This window comes from Trichechus manatus, unplaced genomic scaffold, assembly GCF_000243295.1.
Source record: "Trichechus manatus latirostris isolate Lorelei unplaced genomic scaffold, TriManLat1.0 scaffold00207, whole genome shotgun sequence".
Classification (NCBI taxonomy): Eukaryota; Metazoa; Chordata; class Mammalia; order Sirenia; family Trichechidae; genus Trichechus; species Trichechus manatus.
This window is the reverse complement of record NW_004444143.1, coordinates 1,236,730-1,246,002: the sequence shown is the minus strand read 5'-3', so window position 1 is coordinate 1,246,002 and position 9,273 is coordinate 1,236,730. Positions and strand designations below refer to the sequence as shown.

The 9,273-nt window shown below is 46.5% G+C and overlaps 1 protein-coding gene across 1 annotated transcript in view; it reads right to left on the bottom strand.

Annotated features, from left to right (window-relative positions):
- Nucleotides 1-7,382, bottom strand: part of PRODH2 (proline dehydrogenase 2) — an 18,379-nt gene extending 10,997 nt beyond the window's left edge. Inside the window, exons 1-4 of the mRNA XM_004388102.1 lie at nucleotides 7,209-7,382; nucleotides 6,936-7,132; nucleotides 6,711-6,849; nucleotides 6,543-6,629 (exon numbers count right to left, since the gene is read on the bottom strand). Of these exons, the coding sequence (XP_004388159.1) occupies nucleotides 6,543-6,629; nucleotides 6,711-6,849; nucleotides 6,936-7,132; nucleotides 7,209-7,382 (597 nt within the window). The remainder of the gene's footprint in view (nucleotides 1-6,542; nucleotides 6,630-6,710; nucleotides 6,850-6,935; nucleotides 7,133-7,208) is intronic.
- Between the last annotated feature and the right edge of the window lie 1,891 nt (nucleotides 7,383-9,273).

The window sequence follows — 9,273 nt, the reverse complement described above, 5'->3', positions numbered from 1 at the left end:
TAGTTAGGTGTATTAATTCAGTTAAGGCAGTTCCCACTGTCAAATCTGACTTATATAAAATAGCAATCACAGCAGTCTTCAAGGATGCTGAGGCAAACTTCACAAATTTGTTCCTCACCATTGTGGTAAAAGATGTGCCTCTGGGCACTCCATAGGTGGGTCTGTGGGTCCAACCTGATAAATCCACTCTAGCATGCCAATTTCCCTAAGCCTTTGAATACCTTCTTCTACAGTATACCAAGGCAGCTCTGGCATTGCAGCTTGATTTTGTGTAGGCCACCACTTAATCCATGCTTCAGTGAACCAACCAATAAACTATTAGATCCTTTTCTAACCTCTCAAGCTGAAACATTGAATGAAGAGTCTGTGCTTAGTCAGCCCATATCAGTAAACTTAGACTGATCCAACTTTATGTTCCTTGCACCATTATCTCACACCCTGGTAGCCATTCCCACACATATTCTCCAGGTTTCTGTTTGTATATATTAGAAAAATCAAGCAGTTCTTTTTTAGTGTAGCGTACCTCCTCTTGGGTCATAGTTTGTACTTCATCTCTTCAGGCTCACTGGGACTTAAGTCTAGTTATAGGTCTTGAAGCAAAAACGGGTGGTGGGGGTAGGTCTGGGGACATTCAGCAATGTCGTTTAAGGCATCTGCCTCAAGCAGTGCCCCAGGCAATATCTCAGACAAAGACTCTTCAGGCACAGCTGGGTTAATCTCATCAGATGGGGGTGGAAGGGATAATGGTTTTACCTGGGAGGTGGCTTAGCAAAGACGGAATAATCTTTTTAAATAGGAGTAAGAGGGCTGGTTGTGTTGACAGGAGTGATTCAACAGACTTTAGGGGCTCAATGTCCCCTGCTTCTGATTATCTGCCCATATACCCCCATCCTAAGTTTCAGGATCCCATTTCACCCCAATCAATGCCCTCACTTTAACTTCAGGCACCATTCTAGGTTGGGGATTCAGTTGACGTTGTAATTCAGCCACTCTTATGATACGACTCTGGGTTTGGTTTTTGGCATATAATCTCTGTTACTACAAGAAATAAGGCTTTCTTTCAGGGCACAAGTTACAACTCTGAGGTTTTTTATGCGGCACTTGAGCTGCGACTCTGAAGTCCTGAGCTCATCTCTTTCTTTCATTTCTTTGTCTAGCGAAAGCAGGACCAACCAACCAGCTTCCCTACACTTCTCATTCTGACAAAATTGTAGAAAAGCATCAAATATGCAATCACCCAGAGCCTTGTCTTTCACAATATTTGACCCATTGGTGGTGATACCTTGTGTTTTTCTATTGTCATCTCACACCATGGATTCGCAGTGCCTTCCTTACTACTGGAGGCATAGTCATCATTGCCTTCAAGGATAGCCAGACTTGAGAACGAACTCGTGAAACACATTCTTATGATTTTATTCCTCTAGAACCACTTTCAGTACCAACTGTCTTAGGCTGGGTTCTTCAGAGGAGCAAAACCAGTGAAGTGTATATATAATTATGTACACAGAGAGATTTATTTCAAGGAAATGGCTCATGCAGTTGTGGAGGTTGGAAGCCTCAAATCCATGGGTCAGGCATCAGGCTGGAGACTTCTCCTAACTTACGTGGTTGCAGGAGCTACAAACCCAAGTTGACAGGTCAGATGGTAGGCTGCTGCTTCTCAGGGCTTTGGGAGCTGGTGAATCTCAAAATCTGGAGATCAGACTACAGGCTGCTGGCTCATGTCCCAAGAACCAGAGGTCAGAAGATGAAGAGTTGGATGCAGGATTGAGAGAAGGTGAACTTTGCCAGAACATCCATATATTTTGGATGCAGGCCACACCCCCACAGAAACTCCCCTTTCCACTGATTGGCTACTCACAACAGATCACATCATGGACAGTGATTGCATCATATCTGCTACACCAATGAGAATCATGGCCTAGCCAAGTTGACACATAATCTTAACTATCACAATGTGTTCCTGGACATAATAAGGTCAGGACAATGCCGGCACACGTTGTCAGATGGATCCTGGTTGAAAGCAGAGAATACCAGAAAGATGTTTACCTGTGTTTTATTGACTATGCAGAGGCATTTGACTGTGTGGATCATAACAAATTATGGATAACTTTGTGAAGAATGAGAATTCCAGAACGCTTAATTGTGTTCCTGAGGAACCTGTACTTAGAGCAAGAGGCAGTCGTTTGAACAGAAGAAGGGAATACTGCATCGTTTAAAATCAGGCAAGGTGTGTGTCAGGGTTGTATCCTTTCACCATACTGATGCAGTCTGTATGCTGAGCAAATAATCCGAGAAGTTGCATTATATGAAGAAGAACGCGGCATCAGGATTGGAGGAAGAGAAGACTCATTAACAACCTGCGATATGCAAATGACACAACCTTGCTTGAGGAAAGCAAAGAAAACTTGAAGCACTTATGATGAAGATCAAAGACCACAGCCTTTAGGATGGATGACATCTCAAAATAAAAAAAACAAAAGTCCTCACATCTGGACCAATAAGCAACATCATGATAAATGGAGAAAAGATTGAAGTTGTCAAGGAATTCATTTTACTTGGATCCACAATCAACGCCCATGGAAGCAGCAGTTAAGAAATCAAATGATGCATTGCTTTGGGCAAATCTGCTGCAAAAGACCTCTTTGACATGTTAAAAATGAAAGATGTCACTTGTAGGACTAAGGTGCACCTGATCCAAGCCATGGTATTTTCAAATGTCTCATATGCATGTGAAAGCTGGACAATGACTAAGGAAGACCAAAGAAGAATTGATGCCGTTGAATCATGGTGTTGGCAAAGAATGCTGAATATACCATGGACTGCCAAAAGAACAGACAAATCCATCTTGGAAGAAATACAGCCAGAATGTTCATTAGAAGTGAGGATGGCAGGACTTCGTCTCACATACTTTGGACATGTTATCAGGAGGGACCAGTCCCTGAGGAGCACATCATGCTTGGTAAAGTAGAGGGTCAGCAAAAAAAGAGGAAGCCCCTCAAGGACATGGACCAACACACTGGCTGCAGCAATGGGCTCAGGCATAACAACGATCGTGAGGATGGCGCAGGACTGGGCGGTGTGGCACCTAACACTCACTGCTCTCTCCCTCACTCACTTCGACACCACACTGGCCTCTCTGCTAGTCTTTGAACATGTCAGGTATCTTCCCACTGCAGGGCCTTTGCTCTGGCTGTTCCTTCCTCCTGGAACGTTCTTCCCCTGGATATCCACTTTCCTCACTCCTGCTTAATGTGTTTATATTGACTTTAGTTTTAATTATTGCGTGTCTCTTGCTCCCAACTAGCAGCTGCCTCTGCCTCAAGGGCAGGAATTTTGTCTGTCTTGGTCATCGTTGTCCCCTCTGCCCCTAGTGCAGTACCTGGCACGTGGTAAATGTTCAATAAACATTTGGGGAGTTAATAAGTTTGTAACATCGGCAATAATAACCATCCCCAACTCGCGGTCCTGTTATGGGAATTCCAAAGGGTAAATGTGAGTTGCTGGTGCCTCAAGGGACACCAGCTAGGTCTGAATACATTGGGAAGTTAAAGAAAGAAAAACATTTTGTTAATTGTATTTGCACCACAATAAAAAAGAAAGAGACAAACAGGAGTCAAGATGAATGACAGAGGTCTAGGATTGCTAATGGGGCCCTACCACGGTGGTTGGCCTGTATGTGGCGAAACTCCCTGTCTTGTGGGAGAAGTATCTCTCCAACGGGAAGAAAGTCAGCTGGGGGCACCTGCTCAGCTGCCTTTTCTCCAACAAGTTACCTTTCGCCCTGGCTTGGAGCATAGTCCTGGAGGAGTTCTGGGATATTAGCAGCTGGTGGCCCTCCCTGTATATAATGCCCACCCTCATAGAGGGTCTTCTCTGGGCCAGGTGCTGTTTCAGGCACCAAATATTAACTGATTTTATCTTCAACACCCTCTGAAGTGGAATTTTATCATCCCCATTTTGCAGATGGGAAAGCTGAGGCCCAGAGAGGGTGAAGTCACACAGCTATCGGCGCAGACCTGGGATTTGAACCTCAGTCAGTTGGCTCCAAAACCTGGGTTCTTAACCATCACTCTTTCTATACCCACTCCAGGGCAGGGAGGACATGTTTCTCTCTAACATATGTGAAGCACTTAGATCAGCGCCTGACACATTATGCGTGATCAATACATTCTCCATTGTTAATTTATTTTTTAAAAATCACTTGCTTCATTCATTTATTCATTCACATATATTGATCATGCCTGGTCCAGGTGCGAGGGGCTGGGGAAATGGCAGTGAATGGGACAGCCATGAATCGTGCTGTGGAATCAGTGGCTGTCAGCCCAAGGACGTGAGCAGCGGGGCTCTGATCTGAGGATGGGGTGGTAGGGCTGTCCCTGAGATGGCACAGGAAGGAGGGGCAGGTTTGGGGAGATACTGTGAAGATCCTGGGGGACCCCCAAGGGGAGATGTCCAGGAGGCTTTGGGTCTGGGGCTCAGCAGAAAGGCTGGGGCTGACGTCAGAAACGTGGGCAGCGTTAGGGCAGAGCTGGGAAACAGACCGGAGGGATAGACAAGAAGGTCCCTGCAAGGGGAGTAAGGAGGAAGAGAGAAGGAGGCCCGGACCCAGGCCTGGGGGACCTCCATATTTATAAGACCAAACCCATTGCTGTTGAGTCGATTCTGACTCATAGCGACAGGTGGAGAAAACCTAATAAAGACTAAGGGGAAGTCGACAACAATGGGAAAGGAAAATGGTGTGATGGTGTTGGGGCAGCTGAAGGGAACAAGTGACACAAGAAGGAGGGAGGCCCCTTGTTCTTCACAAAGTCAGACGCCAGCCTCTGCCGGGCCTTCACATACACATCTGCCTTAGCCCTTAAAACCATCCTGGAGGAGCTGCTGTCCCGTCTCCCATGAGAAAACTAGAGCTCAAAGAGGTGAAACTCATTGCTCTCCAAGGCCTGCTTCTACGTGTTCTGACATGGTCTAAAAAACTATCAATGAAGAAAAAAATCAAGATTACAAAAGAAACATCAGCGTGTCCTCTCTAGCATTGTTTGGGGTGGTGGACGCTTGGAGGCCACCTGGTGCCCCTCCCTGGGAAGGTAAGCTGTGCCATTAGGAGTAGCAATTAGAAGTGATGGGTTAGATGTACACAAAGAAATATGGACGAATCGTGAAGTCAGAGAGCTCAGTGAAAAACATGAGAAACATCCAGAGGGTCACCCTTCAGCCAAAGATTAGACAGGTCTGTAGGGCCAACAGCGACACATGGGAGAAAACTGCTTCCTGGTTGAATCATGTACACGAGACTAAGCGGGCACACCAGCCCAGAAGCAGAGAGGAGAAGGCAGGAAGGGACAGGAAGAGTGGATGAACGGCAACAGGGAACCTGGAGTGGAGAAAGGGGAGTGTTGACACATCACGGGGCTGACAACCACAGTCACGAAACAATGTGTGTATTGTTTAATGAGAAACTAATTTGCTCTGTAAACTTTCACCTAAAGCACAATAAAAAAGAAAAACACAATAAACAGAATAGGAGATATGTAACATAATGCTATTTGTGTGAATTTTAAAATATGCCCCCTAGATTGACTGGAAAGGGGCATGAGGGAACTTCGTGCAGTGATGGAAATGTTCTGATCTTGATAGGGATTTGGATTGCTTGGGCGTATATTTGTCAAAACTCATCAAAAATTACATTTACAATGTTTACATTTCAATGTATGTAAATCTTACCTCACAAAGATAAAAAGAACGGTAAACAATGATTGAGCTTTAATGAATGATCCGCATCCTGAAGCATCTAGAGGGACCGTTTAAGGATGTCTGTAACTTACTTTGAAATGCATCAGAACTTAAGGTGGGTTGATGGATGGATAGAGGAATAGATAGGTGGAGAGATTTGAAACAAGTATAGTAAAATATTGATGGTAGGATCTAGGTGGTAAGTATACGGGCGTCCACTCTGCAAGTCTTTCAACTTTTCTGTATGTTTGAAATTTTTCAGAATAAGATGTTGAAAAGAGTACGCCCCACCAATAGTATGCACTTGGCAAAAACAAAACACACACACACAGTAACAAAAAAGATACACATTATACAGAATGGAGTGATGGCCAATGTTTGGTGTAGGGCTTAGAAATAAGATATAAAGACAAAAAGGAATGAATGAATGAACAAACTAAGGTCCTATTGGTCTAACCAGAACCCACGTACAATTGGCACACACCAGTATGGCTGTGTTGATTGATAAAATATTAATATCCTTTCCTCCGGTTGGGAGAAAAGTCGATGTCCCAGTCGCGAGTATTCCCGTCACCTAGGTCCCTCCCCTAAAATCCCCAGATGATCCACGTTCCATTCAGGGGCTTCAAGGACCCTGTCCCTCACTGCAGTCACATTTATTCTGATTGTTCTGAGTCTGGGAAGCAGCGGTAGTTAAATATTTTGAATAAATCACTTGCAGGCACCTACCACACCCAAGTCCAGGATCTCTGCTCCCCCCACACTCTCCACCAACCGTCCAGTCTCACCCAGCCTGACGTCCTTACCTTCCCAGAGTCCATGGCTTCTGCCAGCCTCTCAGGGCTCAGCTCCACGGAAGCCCCTGGCCCTCTGACCCGGGAGGTTAGCTCCTTCTGAAACGGGATAATGGGTGGGGCGCTGGGGGGCCTGGGGGACAGCTCCCTCCCCCCCCCCGCCATCCTGGCCTCCCTTACACAGAGCCAGGTGCTGGTCAGTGCTGTTATCTTCAGCTGCATGAGGATGGGCCCAGCCGGGCCAGGGGTCTCCGCAAGGCCTCTTGACAGGTCCACACACCGCAGCATGGCTTTGAGGTTCCCCTCGTACCAGGCCTCTCTGCCCAGCCAGCAGATCAGGGCCTGAGCCTGCTGACCCCTTCCTGTCACACCCCCGGCTTCCCAGGTCTCTGGCCCCCTACTTACCCGGTCTTGACAGCTGAGTCTGGCTCCTCCTCAGTGGGCACTGCCAGCAGGGGCCGGAGGCCCAGGCGCTGAAGCTGCTGGACACAGTCCTTCACCTCCTCTCCAGTCTCTCCAGCCACAAACTGCCCATAGACGGATGCTCTGAGAAGCGCGCCCGAGAGCCGGGAGCCCAGGAGTCGCCGAGACCAGGCCTGGAGCTGGAGTGACAGAGAGCAAGGGCTCAGAGCAGGGCCCTGGGGAGCCTCCGGGCCAGTCCTGGGGGTCACTGCTCACCGCCAGCCCGTGGGTGACCAGAGGAGGCCAGGCACATAGCCGCAGCACCAGCAAAGCCCTCATCAGCTCTCCTGTGCCTTTGAGGTGGAAGGCCCCACCATCAAAGCGCAGTGGCTGCCAGCCCCGCACAGAGGGGCCAGCCGGGGAATAGAGCACACGGCAGGTCCAGAGCATCAGGAACCCCTTGTCACTTCCACCTCAGGCAAAGGGGATTTGGAGGCAGTGGGTCACCAACCGCCCGTCACCTGGCCAGGGGGCAGTGACTGATTAACTGGGCAGTGGACAGGGAAGAGCAAATCTTTAGGATCACGGTTGATTATCCTTGGGGGGGGACAGTTAATTATTAATGGATGAGGACAGAGTTCAGAGTAGCCAGGACAGAAAAGGAAACCCCAGTAACAGCCCCTAACACCCTCAGCACGACAGCTGGCATTGATCTGGTGCCCACCATGTGCCAGTGGGTGCTAGGTGAGGGCCTGGGCTCCGGAGCAGGGACGTCTGGGTTCAAGACGGTTTGGCTTTGCGATCTTGGGCTAACTACGTAGCCTCTCTGTTTTCACTTGGTTCATCTGTAAAATGGGAAACTGGTGTTATTGATTATATTTGAAAATGCACACAGCCTACAGCTCAGCTGTTATGCTAGGTGTATATCCTAGAGACCGTGGACGCGAACATCAGGAAGTATGCACAGGAAGGAATGTTCGTAGCAGCACTGTCTGTAATAGCCCCAGCTGAGAACCACTCAAATCTCCATCACCAGAAGAATGAATAAATACATCGTGTATAGTCATATAATGGAATACTATACAGCAACGAAAAATAATTAGGTACCGATGCACACAACCACGTGGAGGAATCTCACATACACAAGTTCAGTGAGAGAAGCCAGACAGAAGAGAAGACAGGCTGTACAATTCCATTCAATACATTTCAAAGAGGAAAATGGAACTATAATAAAGTATTGGGGCTACATACATGGGCAGTCAAACTATAAGGAAAAGAAACCCAGGAAATGATTATCACACAAATCAGAGAGGTGGTTACCTCTGAGGAGAGGTTGTGCGTGAGAAGGGGCATGCAAGGCTTCTATGCCTTTTTCTTAACCTGGATGATGATTCACAGCTGTTCACATTGTAAGTATTCTTTAAACCATACATCTATGTTTTACACAGTACTGAGTGTATAATACTTTTCACAATAAAAGTAAAAAACAAAAATAAATCATAGTATTAGTCTCACAGGGTTGTAATGAGGACCCAGTGGGTTAATGGACACCTACAGAGTACACAGTGCTTCAAGTCCTCTTCGCTTTCAGCAAGCAAGGTTGTGTCATCTGCATATCGTAGGTTGTTAATGAATCTTCCTCCAATTCTGATGCCCCATTCTTCTTCATACAGTCCAGCTTCTTGGATTATTTGCTCAGCATACAGACTGAATAAGCATGGTGAAAGGACACACCCCTGACGCACACCTTTCTTGACTTTAAACGACGCAGTATCCCCTTATTCTGTCTGAACAACTGCCTCTTGATCTATGTACAAGTTCTTCTTGAGCACAATTAAGTGTTCTGGGATTCTTTACAATGTTATCCATAATTTGTTATAATCCACAGAGTCGAATGCCTTTGCATAGTCAATAAAACACGGGTAAACATCTTTCTGATATTCTCTGCTTTCAGCCAGGATCTATCTGACATCAGCAATGTTATCCCTGGTTCCACATCCTCTTCTGAATTTGGCCTGAATTTCTGGCAGTTCCCTACCGATGTACTGCTGCAGCCGCTTTTGAATGATCTTCAGCAAAATTTTACCTGCTTGTGATATTAATGATATCGTTCGATAATTTTCGCATTCAGTTGGATCACCTTTCTTGGGAATAGGCATAAATATGGATCTCTTCCAGTTGGTTGGCCAGGTAGCTGTCTTCCAAATTTCTTCGCATAGACAAGTGAGCACTTCCAGCGCTGCATCCCTTTGTTGAAACATCTCAATTGATATTCCGTCAGTTCCTGAAGCCTTGTTTTTTGCCAATGCCTTCAGTGCAGCTTGGACTTCTTCCTTTAGTA